This window comes from Danio rerio, chromosome 18 (genome assembly GCF_052040795.2).
Source record: "Danio rerio strain M-AB ecotype USA chromosome 18, GRCz13ab, whole genome shotgun sequence".
Lineage (NCBI taxonomy): Eukaryota > Metazoa > Chordata > Actinopteri > Cypriniformes > Danionidae > Danio > Danio rerio.
In genome coordinates this window covers 41,432,501-41,452,895 of record NC_141038.1, presented here as the reverse complement: position 1 = coordinate 41,452,895, position 20,395 = coordinate 41,432,501, and the positions used below count along the sequence as shown (strand labels likewise).

The window sequence follows — 20,395 nt, the reverse complement described above, 5'->3', positions numbered from 1 at the left end:
TTTGGCTTGGCCACTCTTTGTATAACCCTGAATTACTTCTTGGTTGCCCATCTGTTTCTAATGAGTCTCCTGTTTTTGTTACTGCAGATTAGTTCAACAAACAGAAAGAAAGAGGAAATGTCCACATGATACACCCCATAGCGTTTTTCCTTATTACAAACACAACAGTAATCTGGTAGTATTTTGCACTTATGGCATTTCATTCCGTTTAGCCTTATAATCTTATAATGCCACGCTAGACAATTGTGAAGTAGCAATGGATTCTGCTGTCCTGATGTCATCTGCAGATGAGAAGGAATGGCGGAAGAAAGTAGTTCCTCATACAAATGGATTTTGAGACTCTCCATGTTTGAGTTTCTTTTTTATATACACAATTATACCATCAAACTGTTGTATAAATGCAATATCACAACATATATACTAATATATAATTTTCATAACAAAGTTCAAAACTAAAGTCTTTTCCGAATAAAATTTAATGACAAATTTAGAAAAGACAATTAGTTCTGTAATGAGGAAAAACAACCAAATCAATATCATTTATTAAACTTAGACGGATATAAGCAAATCACTGCAATAGCCAAAGTGCATGCTGTACAAACATAAAGAATGGATGAACATTTACATTTTAACTGCAGGTCTCAGTAGTATTTAAACTGAGGAATATATAGAGAAACAGTGGAACAATGCTGCAGACAACAAACAATAATGAACCTTATTTCTTGCATTGTCTCCAACAAGTGGAAAAACGAATGTTGGCAAGTAGTCTTAACATTTTATTAAAAACATACTATCTATTTTCATGCTACTACTTGGATACTTCATATATATATATATATATATATATATATATATATATATATATATATATATATATATATATATATATATATATATATATATATATTACAACTCTGGAATTAAATAGTCGAGTTTTACCATTTTTTTTATCTATTCACCTGATCCCTGGGTCTGGCAGGAGCTCTTTTAGCTTAGCTCCTTAGTTTAGCATAAATTCCTTTATCAGGAAATAGCAACTTTTCATTTTCTATGAGTCTTGGTACACAACGTAACTATAGAAGAGTCAAACTTTAAATTGGATAATTATTCAAATTCTTCATTTAATGTTATTCAATTTTTATTCAGTCTAATTTTATTCAATAATCCATGTTAAGCTAAAGTGCGTAAGCCAAACTTAAAGATCCGCTGAATTGATTAAAAAATGATAAAACGCCAGGTGATTTGTAAAATGTGTTTATTAAAGTATTAGCACTTGTTTATTTAAACCTTGACACTAGCCAAACAGATTGTTCTTAATTTATATATATATATATATATATATATATATATATATATATATATATATATATATATATATATATATATATATATATATATATATATATATATATATATTATTATTATTATTATTATTATTATTATTATTATTTTATTTTATTTTTTTTTTTTTTTGTAACACTTTTATTTTGAACCGTAATGTCCTGAAGATTTTTATGCTTAAATGTTTATTTATGCAAGTTTATTTCTGACTATTTCTCGCCATTTTATTTTTCAAATTGATAACTAACAAATGCTCTCATAGCAGGTTATCTGAGTCTCAAACTAACTATCAACAGACTCTCAACAGGTCAATTATTTATTTTTTTAAATGTTTGTATTTTTAGTTTAATAGCAGGTGTGAACAGCTCTGTTTAGTTGAAGATGCCTCTTCTACATAAAAAAAATTCAAAGGGGGCTAATAATTCTGACTATAACAGTATATTAATGAATAAAATTGATGGTAATACTACTATAATACTATTAATGAAATAAATGTCTTTATAGTAATAATAAATTACAATATTAAATGTTTAAAAAAATTATGTCCTCAGTATTACTTTCAAGGTTCAAGATTCTCTATGAAATCTATGAAAAAAAGTTCTGCTGATGTTATGTAGAAAAATTCCCCCCCTAAGAGTTTATCTTTTTTTCAATTTAGGTTTTTTTTTTTCATAGTAACTCATTGCATAATAGCTTCTAAATAGATATTAGTAATTACTATTATTTATAATAAGATACCAGAACTTATTTATTACATTATAGTACTCATTCAACTATTACCTAATAGCTGTTTAAGCTATTTTTTTCTTATTCATTACTGTTCATCCTATTTTGTTTATACTAGTACTTGTTCATACTAGTATTTATTAATTGAATATTTAGTTTTAGATACTTGCTAACTGGATACACTATTACAGTACTAAAATCTAATAGTAACTACTATTCATTAATTTATTCATTTTCTTTACGTCTAGTCCCTTTATTAATCCGGGGTCATCACAACGGAATGAACCGCCAACTTATCCAGCACATGTTTTACGCAGCGTATACCCTTCCAGCCGCAGCCCATCACTGGGTAACATCCACACACACTCACTCACACCCATACACTACGGACAATTTAGCCTATCCAATTCACCTGTACCGCATGTCTTTGGACTGTGGGGGAAACCGGAGCACCCGGAGGAAACACACACCAAGGCAGAGAGAACATGCAAACTCCACATAGAAACACCAACCAACCCAGCCGAGGCTCGAACTAGCGACCTTTTTGCTGTGCGGTGACAGCACCACCTAATGTACCACTGTGTCGCCCTAGTAAGTACTATATTAACTAATTAATAAGTACTAGTAAATAGGATATTGTATATAATGAATTATAGTGTCTATGTATTAGGTACAATAAGTTCATAAAAAGTACTAGTAAATAAGAACTAGTATCTACCAAATGAGTACAGGTAGTATATTTTAATAATAATAATAATAATAATAATAATAATAATAATAATAATAATAATAATAATAAAAATAAAGAAACTAATAAAGAAATTTAGTATTTAATATAAAACATTCTAGTATCTAAACATGAGTAGCATAAAAATATACAAAATAAATGTTGACATTAAATGTTAAAACATTTTGCCATATTTGTTTTTGAACAGTAAACAAAGTTAATTTCAATTAGGAAGCTTGATTTACTAACTCAGTTAACCATAATATATACTGTTTGCCCTGTTTAAAAGGAGCCTACAAAAATAGACAAATTACAAATTAATTTAGTCAAAAAGTTTGAACCTTTCTTGACATCCAATAAAACAAGGACAAAAAAATGAAACCGTTTGTAGCACTTTATTTGCTATGAAACTCTACAGCCACCAAACAAACGGCATTTTCTCACACTTCATGATATGGTCCTAATGCTGCTGCTGCAAAAAAAAAAAAGCCAGGAAATGAATGAAGTTATGTTCCAGCTGATATAGCTGTGTCCCGCTAACACAAAACAAACACAGCATTCCAGCATTTATCTGGAAACAATGTCCTATTAGCTCTGATTTCGAGAATGTGGGTGATTAAAGGCAGTATTTCTGGAGCTTGAGTTGGACAGTCTGTGTGAACCAAACCTGGAGCCTCACTATCCAATATTGTCGCCGTCATCCTATTTGAATCTATTAGGTGTGCTTTCAATGACCAACTTTGGGAGGAGAGCAAGTTCTTCTTATGTTTTATGACTCTATGTTCTGCTCCATCCTGACTGAAATACTGATTAAGAAGTGATGCTAAAGACGCCTTCTTAGAGTGATAGTTCACTTTGAAAGAAACAATTACTCATCATTTCCTTTACCTCAGATTCCTCCAAAGCTTTATGGTTTTCTTTTTTCTTTTTCTTTTTTTGTCGGACACAAAATGAGATATTTTGAACAATGTTGGAAACCTGTAACCATTGGCTCCATAACAGGAAAAACAAATGTCACTGGAATTTAATTGCTACTGGTTTCCAACATTTTGTGTCCAACAGAAGAATAAAACTCAAACAGGTTTGGAACAAGTGGAGGGTAAGTAAATGATTTCTATTTTAGGTGAACTAACTCTTTATGCCTGAGCTAAATCAAGAACTGACCAGTGCTGCACAGGTGTTTCATTCCGATAACTCTTTTGAGATAAGTGCAAATTTGCTTTTTTATCGATAATGTCCAATTTTGGGACTTTGATCATACACATCATGTTTAGATACTGCCATCTGGTGCTGTTTCTGTGCTGGACAAATTATTTTTTTACACAATGATGTGAAAATTTACTTTTAAACTTCAAAATTTGTTAATAAGACTTGAATTTAAACACAAATTATTGCTGAAATAAGTATAATTTCAAACATAGTAATTTTGATTTAAAATACAGATGAAGTCAGAACTATTAACCCCCCCCCCTGAATTATTAATCCCCCTGAATTATTAGCCCCCCTGTTTATTTTTTCCCCGATTTCTGTTTAATAGAGAGATGATTTTCAACACTTTTACTTTACTTTTACTTTAACTATATATTTTCCAGAATATGTTTCTCTCTAAGACTGCAAAAAAAGAGCTGTATTTCTAAAGCTGTTGTAACAAAAAACAAAAAGATCATTTAAATCTTAAACCCAATACAGAGTGTCCTGATACTTTGTTACAATGAAAAAATAATGGCCAAATCTGCCCAAACAGTAGAGAGGCACTGCTAAAAAAAAACACTTTAAAAAATCTGTCATAACTTAATGTAATTTGAAATCTGTTTGAAAAAAATTTTTATACTAAATATTAGGGCTGCACAATACATAATTTCAACAATGATATCGCAATGTGCACATTCGTAATAGTCACATCGCAAAGATATAAAATGTCCAGTCCAAATTACAGTTGACAAGGAGCCACACAATTGTATCATTATATGTATCATTTCTTACGTAAAATTTTTGTCTTGTTATTTTCAGCAAGATTATTTCACTTATCTCACAGGCAGATAATTTCCTTAGAACAAGTTAAAAAACAAACAAATATTTTTACTTAAGTTGTTTTTTTTTTGGACATTTGAACTTGAAACAAGTCAAAACAAAGTAAGACAAGTGTTTATTGTTGTATTGTGATCATTCAATTGCTCAATTACTCCCCAGAAAGCTGTCAAATAGTGCTATTTATTTAGTGCTATTTTCTAAAGCATCAGATTTTCATATCGCATTATTTATCGCAGAACAATAAATAATCACAATATCAAATTTTTCCAATATCGTGCAGCCCTAGAATATATTCTTCTTCAGGATATCTACCATTTGGGGTCAGTAAAGGTCACTACTACAGGTCAAGATCTGTATTAACCAAGGATCCATTGGATATATTTATAAAGCTTCAATGTTTGTATTCTTTTGATTAAATAAATGCAACCTTGTTTTTCTTTAAATGGCAGTGCAAATGTCTATGAATGATAGGGGAAAATAGTGCATATAGATTTTTTTTTTAATGTTACATAAAAAGTTATTTTAACCAAACATCTCTCTGTTCAAACTGGCCCATCAGTTTCCTCTTATTCTAGCACAATGTCCCACTGCACAATCCACTTCCTTCACAGAACCTTAAAATTAAATCTCCTACAAGTGTTTTAAAGCATCCAGCCTCCATTTCTCAAATTCATATTGGCTCCAGATGCCATAAACTTTCACCTCATTAGTGCTGACGGCTTGGGGCTGAGGTTATCTGGTTCTTCTGTTTCCCAGATGAAGGCATCATGTTGCCCAAGTGATGGCGGCGCTGTGCTCCTTCGCCTTCATGCGCAGGCTGGCGATGCTGGAGGATTTGCGATCGGGCTCGACGCTGAGATCATAACCGTTAATGGTTCCACCTACTCCTGAGCTCCCAAAAAGACTGCCCATGTGTGTCTGCGCCATGCTGCCACCTGGACTTGGCATACCGAGGAAATCAGACACGCCGCTGGCAGAGTGAGGATGAGGACTCATGCAGGAAGAAACAGTATCACAGGGTACCACACAGCCTGGCACTGGAGAGGCCGAACTGCTGCCGCTTAGCCAAGACGGGTTCTGAATCTGAAAAATATACAAAAACATAATCCACATATTAATGATCGTTTAAAAACACAATTTTGCCACAGGTATTTTTAAGAAAACTCCTATCACATCATGCCACCAATAATATCCACAATCACACACAATCTAGGCAAACCAGATATGGTTACGACGGATGTTAATGTTATTAACGTCTTTTTGGACGTCGTCATCAATATATTTTGATTTATATGATTAATAAACATTGTACACAATAAACAAAAGTGTTTACGTTATTTCACAAATATTGTGATCGAGACGGGCAAATGGGTGTTTCCGATTGCCATTCAATATAGTAGACTGAACAGTTTTCTATCAGTCATCATAGATGATCAGTCATTATTATCTGACAGAATCATTTTAGCAGATACTCTATTGCTGGCCTTGCTAAACGATCTTAATTGGACAGGTTTAATTTATATAATGGATTCATTTATAATGAAGGAAATAATAGCAAGTTAATATAGGCAATAATACATTTTATATGTAATAAAAATCTTTTTACATGTAACAAATGTATAACACTAATATTTTACTCAAGCGATTTAATAGTGTGTATTTGCTTAATTTTCTAATAACTTTTTAATTTAAGATAATTTAATTATTTTAAATTAATTTAAGATACACAATATATTGTTTTTAAACCAGAATTTAACAATAGAAACAAATTAACTATTAATAATTAAAAAAATAATAAGTATATACATATATATATATATATATATATATATATATATATATATATATATATATATATATATATATTAAGATAATCAGTTTACAACTATATTATATATTGTTTAAATATAATTGTTTAAATTGTTTAAGTATAGAAATTCCTTTTAATGTGACACATTATTGTTTGCTTTTTATATTTTACAACAAAGTGATTTTAACCATGATAATATTAAGATCCTGAATTCGTTTATTACACTTAATCCTACAATTAGACAGTCTATTATGTTTTCTTTGTGTATGTGGACACATGAATTAAGTCATAAGTGTCTTTAACCAATTATTTTTATTTACTTAATTTGAGTTCAAAAACTGCAGAGATATTAAAATGATCGTTACGATACAATAATAATATTGACTGAAATGGGAAACCATATTTGTGAAATTCAATAGGTAGCGATAATGGGGAGTTATTAGTTACCATATATGGTTTGCCTAGATCGTGTGTGCTAGATTGTGTGTGCCTGAAACGTGTGTGGTTCTGCGGTTCTCCATGCCACTGTTTGTTAGAAGTGACTTTTTCTGCAGCTGCAACTTGATGCCAGTAGGTGGTGACAATTGAGTTAGCTATGAGTTATGACTATTGAGTTAGATATGAGTTAGCTCTTTGACCCATTGGCCAATATTTTAACCATCTCATAGGGGAGCTGCACTTAAGGCCTCTCTGAATCAACTTTTGTTATATTAAATACAGGAAAAATGGTCTGTGCTCCTGGCGCATGGTTGAAAAGAGTTGTTCTTAATCTATTCATTTACGAGTTATGAGTGTGTTTTGGATATAACATGCATTGAACCAATCAGAATGTCATCTCCCATTCCCTTTAAGAGTGAGTGGTGGTCACTGTTTAGATGGCGGACTTTAAAAACTGAACACATCTTTATAGCGTGGAAAAGGATCTGCTTGTGTGCAAGGTTAACGTGCCTGAGCAGACCATCTACAGCAGGGGTGTCAAACTCAATTCCTGGAGGGTCGCAGCCCTGCATAGTTTGGTTTCAAACCTGCTGCAACACACTAAGGTGCCAATCACACCGTCTTTACTATCCAAAAACGCAAGGCGCACCTCCCTGCCTTTTTCATGACAAGAAAAAAAGAATCGTGGTGCGCTTTTAATGTCGCTAGGCAACAACTGAATCAGCTGCATAATGTGTAAAGCAGGTTGCACACCAGAAGCGCCGCTCGGCGGCGCGCCGCGCAGCGCCACGCAGCGCCATGTATTTTAGAATTCTAAACATAGGTTTCTATCAGGATACACACACCGGCGCCACAAGTCGGCGGCTGTCGGCGGCGCCCGGCGACGGCTCAGGACGTAGTTCATTTTTCAGCCGCGCCACAGAGCGCCATCTGATTAGTTTCATGTTAAATATCATTCGAATGTGCGCGTCTGGTGTGCGATACTTTAATCTGTCATGTACGTGCCGTGTCGCGGCGCCGAGCGGCGCTTCTGTTGTGCGACCTGCTTAAGAGTGTTGCTTTTGATATCCCTGCTGAAAAAATCCAGCTTAAACCAGCCTTGGCTGGTTTAAGCTGGTTAACCAGCCTGGTTGTAGAGGGGCTTTGGCCATTTCCAGGCTGGTTTCCAGCCATTTCCAGCTAGATCTTAGCTGCAGGCTGGAAAATGACTAAATCCAGCTAAAACCAGCTTGAACAGCCTGGTTTAAGTTGGACATGGCTGGTTTTTGGCTGGGCTCCCAGCCAGGCTAGGCTGATCAAGCTGGTTTTAAAGGGCCATCACCCAGCCTGACCAGCTAAGAACAGGCTGGAAATGGCTGAAAACCAGCCTCTAACACCAGGCTGGTGAACCAGCTAAAACCAGCCAACCAACCTAGACTGGTTAAAGCTGTTGTTTTCAGTAGGGAATATAATTTTAATATTTAATAATATTGTGATATTCAAGATTTGTGATTCATAATAACTCAAAATAACTCAAAACAGCAAACACTAGTCTCTCCTCCATTTTCAAAAGTCTCTGTTGTTGTCTTGACAACACAAACACTGCAGGCACCTCAACGGAAACCCCACCTCTGCTTCCATTTGATTGGAGAATGAGAAAGACTCAACTGACATAACATGCTTTTTCCGCTCAAGAGTTGACTTCTTTTTTTTAACTGCGAGCGTACGCCGCGCAAAGGCAAAACATGAGGCATAGAAATTCAATTTGGTCCAATTCACCTATATTTCTATAGCGCTTTTACAATGTAGATTGTGTCAAAGCAGCTTCACATAGAAGATAGTAGTAAACTTAAACTGTGTCAGTCCAGTTTTCAGAGTTTAACTTCAGCTCAGTTTTGTTCAGGGGTTAATTCTCACTGCTGAGAGTCAAAACACTGAAGAGCAAATCCATCGATGCACAGCTCCACAAGTCCAGAACCATGCAAGCCAGAGGTAACAGCAGCAAGAAATTGGCAAAAGTAAACGAAAAAAAAAACCTTGAGAGAAACCAGGCTCAGTTGGGCACAACCATTTCTCCTCTAGCAATCTTTGCCAGTCAGTTACTAGACTGCTACTAAAGGTGTGTACATCACTTCGTCCATAAGTGAAATGTTGTAAAAATGTTTTTTTTTCAGCAGGAAGTTGCTGGGCAACAGAACACACTTACTCAAAGGCACAAGAAAAAATATAGTGGACTAGTGAAATGCATGAGATCAATTTGACCATTATGACCATTCAAGTTTAAAATGTTCAGAACTAATTGTGTTATGCAATTTTGATAAAATAACAATGATAGAATAAAACGTATTTAGGTAAAGTCTGTACTGTAACTATTTGGGTTTTATTTTAACCCATTTAAACCCACCGGCAACTATAATGGCCAAAGCTCATAGTTGCCTTTTTTTTTTTTTTTTATAAGTAATTTTCGACATGTTATCTATATTTAATTTCTTAATGGCATGCAAGAAAACAACAAAATAAAAGATTCAAGAAATAAAAAAGAATTTATTTCTGTCATGTGAGGCTTTCAACTTCCTACCGCTAATTCCAGGATGAACAATGGAGGCAAACCCTCCCAAATTATGGCAAATTTCACGTTACAAAAAATAAATAAATAAAATGGTCGCAAATATAAATGAACATAAACATAAAAGTCTCTAGATTCATAAACTATGGTTGCTGGTGGGCAAATTCCCTTGTAAGTACATAAAACATGGGACATTAGGGAATAGTATGTTAAGAAATCAAGGTTATTGGTCTTGTTTGATGTTTTTTTGCTAAATTTCTCATTTAAAAATAACTTATTAACTTAATGTCTTTACATTATAGGATACTTTTAATACACAATTTGAGACACAGCACTACTTTTAAATATAAGAAATGAGTTTATGAATATAAATTGATCTGTTGAAATTTGTTGAAATTAGCCCATGCACCAGCAACTATAGTTGCCGCATATTCAAATACAAATTTCTTAAAAAAATAAAAAATACCTGGGGAAATAAATGTAAAACATATTAAATTAAATCAGTAATTTATGGAGATTCTTTTGCATTTCAAAAACATTAAGGAAAAGGTTTTATTCATTTTTACATTTTTTTTAACCAATGATTTTGTTAACTCATTTGTGCTCAATTTCTTCTAAATGGTTTTATGCAGCAACCTATTTATTAATTATATTTATTTTTATTTTATTTTTTGCTGACGCTGTGTATAAATAGTACCAGTACCAGTGCCTAAATGGTGCCCCAACCAATACTTTTAAAAATAGAAAAAATTTACATTTAAATTCACAATAAAACGTAAACCTAACATGCTCTCTTTTTTGGCTACAAATTAGCTTACAGTTTTAGCAGTCCTTTTGGTCAAGTATAACTGTATTTGCCATCTCTGTCCAAAAAAAAAAAAAAAAAACACGTCTCTTTTGACTACAAAAAAAAGATATCTTGAAAAATGTTGGAAACCAGTAATAACTGATAGAATTTGTTTTTCCTAATATGGAAGTCAGTGGTTATAAGTTTCTATCATTCTTCAGAATAGCTTATTTTATTTTCAGCAGAAAAAAATTAATTAACAGTATTTTATTAATGAAACTAAAATCTTTATATTTACTAATATACATTAATTTTAAAAACTCTGAAACTGTGTGACTGTGTATAATACATATATGTCAAATATTTATTTTACTAATGGGAGTGGCATATTTGAGTTTTGATATTATTGAGCCAGATTTGTTGCGATAACCTGGCAATTATGTTGCCAGTCTACCCGTGTTGTTATGAATGTCAAGTACTCATGTAAACTATCTGTTAAAACACATGTGAGCTCCACTTTACCTGTGCATAGTTTTCTGGCCGTGTAAGAAGAGGAAGCTCATAGGCTGTTGAGAAGTGTGTCCGAACCTGCTGCATTTGTCCAAAGCGTTCTCGTTTTCTCCATTTGGCCCGGCGATTCTGAAACCACACCTGCAGAAAAAAAAATGAACCAAATATCTGATCATTTAAAAAAGTCCAACATCTAGCATGAACACATACAGTATATTCTACTGTAAAAGCTTCATGCTGTTTCTATATTGCCATCAAAAAGACTATTACAAAAATCTCTCCACAGAGGACTGGATTCCCCCTGTAGTAACTAGTAGTGAAAAAGCAAGCACATGGTAAGTCATAAATTGTGAGGCACATGAAAGCCCTGCCACGGCTCCTCATCCTCCTCACTTTAATGTGCTGTCCACACTGCACTATTTATGTAGAGATCTGAATTTTCTCCTGCCAGCACAGGTTTGATAGCTGTTCCTGTGTCTCCTCTCAGCCCGTGTCTGGAGCAGGTCCACCTCATCAATCAAAATGATCCGCTGTTAGTGCACCGTGACACAAACCAACAACCCTAAAACCACAGCAGACAGCCTGCAGACCTCAACATATGTTTTCAGATTTCATCATTTAGTAAATAAAGATCCTTTTTTTATTGGTTTCTCAATTTTTACGAAACACAATGTTGTATTTTGGTCTCAATTGGTTGCATTGAGTTTTTAAACTGTATAGGTTTGAACTTCTGTATGATTTTCTTTCTTTAAAACTTGAGAGAAGAAATGCTGGTAACAGAACAGTTTCGGTTCCCACTGACTTCCAATGTATGGCCACAAATTACAATGGAAGTCAATGGGAACTGAAACTATGGTTCTCATTTTATTTAAAGGTACAGTTCTCACTATTAATCAACCATTAATTATGACTTTTGCCTAATTTGCTGCTTATTAAAATTTATCAAAGTAGTTGTTAGGTTTAGGTGTTCAATTAGGGATTAGTGATGTAGAAAAAGATCAGTCCTAATAAACAGCCAATAATAGTAGGCAGGTAATAAGTCACTAGTGACTAGAATTGATACTTGTAAGTGTTATGGAAATTAATTGTTTTCCAACACTGTTAAAAAATCTTCCATATTTAACAGAAGAAAGAAAGTCAAATTCCAAGTTTTAGATTCCAATCAAGTCATATTTAGAAAATTTGTTTCTCTCTGAACAATAACAATAACTGTCACTTAAAAATATGACAGAGAACCATTTTATTTTCTTTACAAATATTCTAAAAGTGTTCATATTTGTTGTTAATTTTATAAATATTGTTCTTATATAAATATTGGTATTAAATATTATGTTCACACAAGCATTTATTCTTGCGTATGTTTTATTGCTTGTTTGAAAGGGCAATGTCAGTCTCTCCAAATCACTGAGATTGAACTTGGATTGTAGAATGAATCTCCATCCAGTCACATTAGAGCTTCCTTAAACCCCAAGAGCCCCTTATGGCAGGATTGCAAAAAGTATGGGCATGTTGAGGTCACAAGAACAGGAAACCATAAAATGTACAAATATATATAGCACTTTATTTGACTTTCAAAATAGCTTGAATTAGCTGTAAACTACTCTATACTGTATGTGAATAACACTATATAAAGAAACTAAATCTTTTAGGCCGATGTCATGACCTGCTCTTGATATCCAAGTGCCGTTATGATCATGTCATCTGTTTTGAGAATCTCTGCAATTTAATCCTGTGTCTCTGGATATTTATATGTTTTTTCTTTGGTCTACAACATTTAGTGTAACCAGAGATAATGAGCAATAATATGTGTTGTTATGTTGTTCCTTTTAAAACAATTTAGCTTAATAGAAGTATTAAAAAAAGTAAGCAACAATTTTTTCTCACAATTTTGACTATTTATTGCAATTCAAGCATTTTTTTTTATTATAATCATTTATGGTAATTCAATTCCCTCAATTGTAAGTATGTCTACTGTAAATTATATTGTAAATAGTCTATAACTCAAATTCTGTTTATATATTTCTATTCAGAATTTAATTCAAATATAAGGGAACATCTCACAGTTAATTTTTGTTTTGTTTTGTTTATTTTCATGACAACTGCATGTTTATACAAAAATCAAAGTGGAGATCAAAAGTTATAGTTTACACAATTTTCACTAAGCTTGAGAATTTTTCTTTTTTTTCCTCACAACTGCAAGTTAACATCTTGCAATTCAGTTTTGTGTGTGTGTGTGTGTGTGTGTGTGTGTGTGTGTGTGTGTGTGTGCGTGCGTGCGTGCGTGCGTGCGTGCGTGCGTGCGTGCGTGCGTGCGTGCGTGCGTGCGTGTGTGTGTGTGTGTGTGTGTGTGTGTGAAAACTGCTTTTTAAGTTTCTAACATAAACATAACATTTATATCAGGTATATATTTTACTTTTTACTTTTTAGAATTACATATTTACAATATATTCATCCTGATCTTAAGAAAATATAACTATTTTATGTACAGGTAAAAAAAGTGTCTAATTCATACAATGTCATCCATATGGAAATGTATGATTTTAAAAACAAGGCTTTTAAAACCCACCCCTAAAACCAACTGTCAAGGGGGATGAGCAAATTGTACTAAAATCTATAAATAATATCATAGAATTCATATGAATTAGCCAATAAATAAAAACGTTACAAATTGCTAAGCTATGAAGTTGGTAATATTACTGAATTGAGACTTAATATCTTGCATTTTTTATAATTCACTCAACTTATCCAGCATAAGTTTTACGCAGCGGATGCCTTTCCAGCTGCAACCCATCACTGGGAAACATCCATACACACTTATTCACACACATACGCTAAGGACAATTTAGCTTACACAATTCACCTATACCACATGTCTTTGCAAACCCACACGAACGCAGGGGGAACATGCAAACTCCACACAGAAATGCCAACTATCCCAGCCTAGGCTCGAACCAGCGACCTTCTTGCTTTGAGGCGATCATGCTACCCACTGCGTCACTATGCAGCCCTTTTTTATATAATTGTAAATAATATAATTACAAATTTATTATTGCAATTACGAGTTTATATCTTGCAATTCTTGAGCTAACATTTTATTATTTTTCATATCTATTTTTGTGCAATTGTTTCTCACAACAAAGCAGTGAGAGTTTATATCACACGATTCACTATTTTTAGATTTGTTTAAGACATTCATTCCTTCATTTTCTTTTTGGCTTAGTCCTTTTATTAATCCATGGTCGCAACAGCGAAATGAACCACCAACTTATCCAGCATATGTTTTACGCAGCGGATGTCCTTCCAACTGCAACCCATCTCTGGGAAACATTCATACACACTCATTCACACTCACACACTACGGACAATTTAGCCTAACCAATTCCCCGGAGCACCCAGAGAAAACCCACACGAACATGCAAACTCCACACAGAAACAGAAATCTCCTTTTTTTAAGACAAATGAAACATATTTCATGCATTTGACAATTTATATTCCACAATTGTTAGTTTGTTAATTCAGCTTTTTTTAAATTACAATCATCGGTGTCTAACCTAATTATGTCTGCTACAGCATTTCTCAGCAGGTTTTTTCATCATTCTCTAATGCAGCTTTTTCTCTCTTTTCTTCAGTCTCAAATTCTAAAGGGAAATAAGGATGTTAGAAAGTGAAAGGGGAGAATGTTTCAGGCTGGAGTTTGTTTACATTTCATGTTTAATTTCCTGACGCCTAAGCCTGCGGCTTTCCAGAGCTGCCCTCTCTGACCTCTCAGACTAGAGCCGTGGACCACAGACACATACACATGCACACACACACGCACAGGCATGCATCCAGAAATTAAGATAAAAAGCTGTCACCGGGCCAGTACCTTTTCAAAAGGTGACCAAAAAGCACATTTTAGTACTTGGAGTGTTAATATTGGTATCTCAAAACTGCAGAAGTTTGTAACTAAAGGCTTTTTTATATATAACTAAATAAGTACAAAAATACTGAAGTTTTACCTAAGGTTATGGTAACTAAAAAAATATATATTTTTAAAACCTATATTATGAATTGCATATTAATGCACTAGGCGAAGTAGTGGCGCAGTAGGTAGAGCTGTCACCTCACAGCAAAAAGGTCACTGGTTCGAGCCTCGACTCAGTTGCCGTTTCTGTGTGGAGTTTGCATGTTCTCCCTGCGTTCGCGTGGGTTTCCTCTGGGTGCTCCGGTTTCCCCCACAGTCCAAATACATGCTGTACAGGTAAATTGGGTAGGCTAAATTGTCTGTAGTGTGTGAGTGTGTGCGGATGTTCCCAGAGATGGGTTGTGGCTGGAAGGGCATCCGCTGCGTAAAAACTTGCTGGATAAGTTGGCGGTTCATTCCACTGTGGCGACCCCGGATTAATAAAGGGACTAAGCTGATAAGAAAATGAATGAATATTAATGCACTATTCTAGTCCATTCAACAACATGCAACACTATGGACATTTTAGTTACCAACCTATGCACTTTTTAAGTGTATAGTGTGGCCAAATGGCACACTATAGACTTACAGTATGTACTATTCACTTATGGACCTGCACGCTCAACCATGTAGTGTATTTGTCCATCCCAAATTAGATACTTGTGCACTATTCTATATTAAATTCCTCTTTAAATTCCTGGATGATGGACGTATTCAGCCCAATAGGTAAGTGATTATGCCACCTCCCAATGGTGAGTATGGCTACTCATGTGAGTAACTGGTAATTTGGTTATTTATTTCACTAATTTAGCAGCCGTTGTTTGGGAAATGATTTAAACTGCTCTTTATAAAGATGTTAGTAAGAGGTATTAAAAGATATTCTAAATATCTGGTAGTGGTACATCAAAAATTTAAAAGTTTGTAACCAAAGGCCTAATTTTGATGACTAATTCCCACAACCCCAAATCAAAAAAAGTTGGGACAGTATGGAAAATGCAAACAAAAAAAGAAAGTGATTTCTAAATTTACTTTCATATATATTTCATTGTATATTTCATGTATTCCAATTTTGGTTCTTGCAATAAATTTATAAAAAGTGTGAACAGTAAAACATATACCACTTTGTAATGTTGCCATTCATTTTAACAACGCTTAAAAGACATTTAGGGACTGAACAAAATTGACACCAAGAATGACGTGTTTCAGGTGTAATTTTGTCCCATTCTTTCTACAAACAAGTCTCAAGACAGGCAACAGTACAGGGTCTTCATTGTCACATTTTGCGCTTCAAAATGCACCACAGGTTCTCTATTGGAAAGAGGTCGGGACTGCAGGCAAGCCAGTCAAGTACCTGTATCCTCTTCTTCAACAACCAGGACTTTGTAATGTGTACCGAATGTGGTTTTGCATTGTCTTGCTGAAGTATGTTTGGGCGTTCCTGGAAAAGAAGCCAGCATATTGTGCTCCAAAATCTATGTACTTTTCAGCATTAATAGTGCCGTCAAAAAAGTGCAAGTAACCTTTGCCAAGCACACTGACACAGCCCCATACCATGATAGACCCTGGCTTTTGGACTTGTTGCTTGTAACAGTCTGGATGACATGGCAATCTATTTCTCCCAAAAATACCTGAAATACTGATTTATCTGACCACAGTAAACGATTCCACTGTGTGATGGTCCATCCCAGATGCCTCTGAGGTCAGATAAGTCGATGGCACTTCTGGACACTTTTAACATGTAGGGCTTTCTTTTGGCACAGTAACTGGCATTTGTGGATCAAACTATTGCGGTACTTGATGAAGGTTTGCCAAAGTAGTCCTAAGCCGACGATGACTCTTGATGCAGTGCAGTCTGAGGGATTGGAGATCATAGTAGTTCAGCTTAGGCTTGTGCCCTTGTCCTTTACACTTTAGTATTTGAATAATTTGCCCATGTATTTGTTGGCAATCTGGCGATCCTCAGCCCATCTTTGTTCCTAAATGACTATACCTTTCTTGGATGCTGCTTTTGTACCAAACCATAAATTATAATTAAAACAAATCATAATTAAAATCACCTGTTGACATCACCTGTTTCAAATCAAAACATTATTTAAACAATTTACCTGATTACTAGCAAAGAGCTTAGAATGACCAAGAGGCGACACTCAATAGAACGTTCCATTGCAACAGCAGCGCCCAGCAACAGCCCCGGATTCCGCCATTTTGGAGTGAAAGTGATCGGCCGTCCATTGGATCTCATTACTGTCGCGATGGCAAGCAGCTGCTTTGTTTTTTATTAATTTATTCAAAAAGTGCATTAAAGTTGAGATACAACCTGAAAGATGACAATACAACACGTATTATCTTGAACATCAGCACTTTTAATAGTTTATTTTACAGACTTATAAAACGCATGTTGTTTTATTGGAGTTTTCATTCCAAAATGGCTGCCGCGTCCTCTAGTGGCTGTTTCCTAAATTACACCAGAGTGTCGCCTCTTGGTCATTCTAAGCTCTTTGTTACTAGCCCTAAATTTCTCCTGTCCTAACTCTTTTGAAATGTGTTGCAGGTCTGAATGACAGGAAAGGATGTATGTTTACTAATGAAATGACATTAATCAGAAAAAACATGAAATATTTTGTGTTCATGTTTTTTTGCATTGAAATACAAGTCAAAATAAATTTGTATCATTGTTTTGTTTTTTTGATTTGTGTTTACATACTGTCCCAACTTTTTCTGATTTGTTGTTGTATAATTTAATTAATCAATTTAACAAATTAATTTTATTTATAGGGTTCATATTTATAATAAAAGGTTTAGTACACTTTAAAAGTACAAAAGTGTGCATATTAGTAGTTAAAAAGTACAAACGTGCAAAAGTTTGTAACTTAGGGTTCATTAGTATTTACTAAAATGCTTTTTAGTATCTAAAGTGTGCATATTAGTATACATATGAGTACAAACAAACTAAAGTCTGTAACTAAAGGTCCCACAAAAGACAAATTTGTATACAAAAAAAAGTGCATATTGGAACTTCAAAAATGCAAACATTTATAACTAAATGCTTCACTTTTTAACAAGCTGTTCTATTCCCCTAAATATGTATGTCAGTGAAGTTAAAAAAATACTAAGGTTTTACTTAAAGGGTCATTATTCCTAACTAAAAGGTTAATGTTGCACATTAACATGCATGCAAAAAAATACCATATTATTTTCCAAAAGGAATTTTCTAGAGGTCTATGATATCATTCAAACATCCTTGTGTTTTATGAGGAAAGTGCTGTCTGACAGAGAGAACACTGAACAACAGCACAGAGGAGGGGTTCATCTAGATTGCGTATTTCTATAGGTATGTTTGTGAAATGCGGGTCAAACCCTGCAGTCGCTCAACAGCGTGTGCAGTGTGTTGTCAGCCTGCAGGGGTAATGAGACTCGTGTGTGTGTGTGTGTGACGGCTGGTTCTGTTTGGCCTCTGTTACTGCACTGTATCTCCAGGTTACCCTGCATGGAAATTGATTATGGCATCTCGAACTGTGTTTTCTTCCCCTGCCAGAGACTGAGTGCTTTTTCATCGCTAACTCATCGTAACGTGCTTAAAATAGTGGTGTGTAGTGAAGTACATTAAACATGAGATAGAAGTTTGGAGATAAATATCAGGTCCAACTTCTGTCAGGATGTTCTATCTATTTATTTTTTTTTTTTTAGAAAAGCAAAATCTTAAATCTTAAAATCTTAAATCTTACTTTCTTAAAGATGATCAGAGAAAAACCTATTGAGGACAGATTTAAAAATGGTCAAATTTAAAATATTAATTAATTCATTTTCTTTTCAGCTTATTCCCTTTAATAATCTAGGGTTGCCACAGCAGAATGAACTGCCAACACACACACAATCATACACTACGGTCAATTTTAGCATACTCAATTCATCTGTACCACATGTCTTTGGACTTGAGGAGGAAACCGGAGAACTTGGAGGAAACCCATGCGAACACGGGGAGAACATCCAAACTCCACACAATAATTTTAACTGACCCAGCCGAGGATCGAACCAGCGACCTTCTTGCTGTGAAGCACTACCTACTGTGCCACTGCATTGCTATGATTACATTTTATTAAAACTAAAACATTTTACTGTTTATTATTATATAATTTTTAGAATATTATTTTTAAACAATAGTCTGAGTAATTTAATATTGCATAACACCTTTCAGTGATAATACTGGTAAAAAGTAACATTTTTATTCAATATCACTAAAAGTTTGAAATAATAATATTTTTATTATTTTATTTTATTTTAATATACTACTTAAACTTACTACTACTATTACTATTACTATTGTTGCTGTTACTACTTCTTTTAGTAATATAAACAACAATAATAAACGTTCATTGTCACAAAATGTTGATAATAATAATACTAATAATAATATTAATAATTATTATTTATTATGATTATCATCATCATCATCACATGAAGAGCAGATGAAAAAGTGACATCTGAAATTTCTATCGAAAATGAACGTTTTTCTCAGCCTCCTTTGTTTCTGTTAATCTTAACTTTAAACACTATAGGAAAAGAACTTATTCTTGGCTATAAAAGTGATTTTACTGAACATACACACAGGAGCTTAATAAAAATACTAATTTTAGAGGAAAATTTCAGGCGGCATTTGAAAGGTTTTTGCTTTTAAACTCTTCATATGTTGATTATAACAAACTACACAAATAAATTATTAGAGGTATTGTTTATTATATAATTTTCACACTGCAAAATGTAATTTCATAAAACATTTTATATTAATAATAGTTATAAATGTGACATTGTTATACTACTACAACTACTACTACTACCAAATGAGTCACAACTTAGTATCTGACACATACTTTAAATTTACCAATGAAACTTAATTAGCTAAACATGAATGTCAAAACTAAACTGAGCACAGGTTCTTGCAGAAGACACCAGAAAAGCATATAATCAACAAATGTACTGTACACTGTCAGAAAAAAATGGTACAATGTTGTACCAAAGAAGGTACAAACTCTTGTCACTGGGGCAGGACCTTTTTATGGAACAAAATTGTATCTTAGGATAAAGAAACAAATTTGTACCATTGCATCTTTTAAACTTTAAGGACATTATTTTTACCATGGGAAACCAAAATGTACCATTGGTTTTTAAAGCCTGAAGATATAATAGTGTACCTTCATCAAAGGCACAAATCTGATTCATGAAGCTACTACTACAGTGACAAGACACTTTGAACCTTAACAGTGTCAAATGCTCCTTCAAGAACTATTAAAAGGCATTTTGCTGTATCCAAAATGTCCAAAATTTATATTCAGTAAATATAAAACATCAAATACAAATTTAAACATTGTTTTATAAAAAGTTTCTTTTGTGTAAATGCACCTTTTCCGTTTACAATAAAGAATAAAAATACTTTAACATAAATCAAAAGATCTATTTCTTGCTAAAACATTTCACAACACTTCACAAAAATGTTACTGAAATACATTCTTCCATGTACAACATGAAACAGTTTTTCCTCC

At 33.7% G+C, this 20,395-nt stretch overlaps 1 protein-coding gene across 1 annotated transcript in view; it reads right to left on the bottom strand.

The window, feature by feature from the left end:
• Positions 1-3,171: 3,171 nt before the first annotated feature.
• The window catches only part of alx4b (ALX homeobox 4b), a 42,032-nt gene continuing 24,808 nt past the window's right edge, over positions 3,172-20,395 (bottom strand). Inside the window, 2 exon segments of the mRNA NM_001310078.2 lie at positions 3,172-5,908; positions 10,928-11,056. Of these exon segments, the coding sequence (NP_001297007.2) occupies positions 5,591-5,908; positions 10,928-11,056 (447 nt within the window). The 3' untranslated portion in view covers positions 3,172-5,590.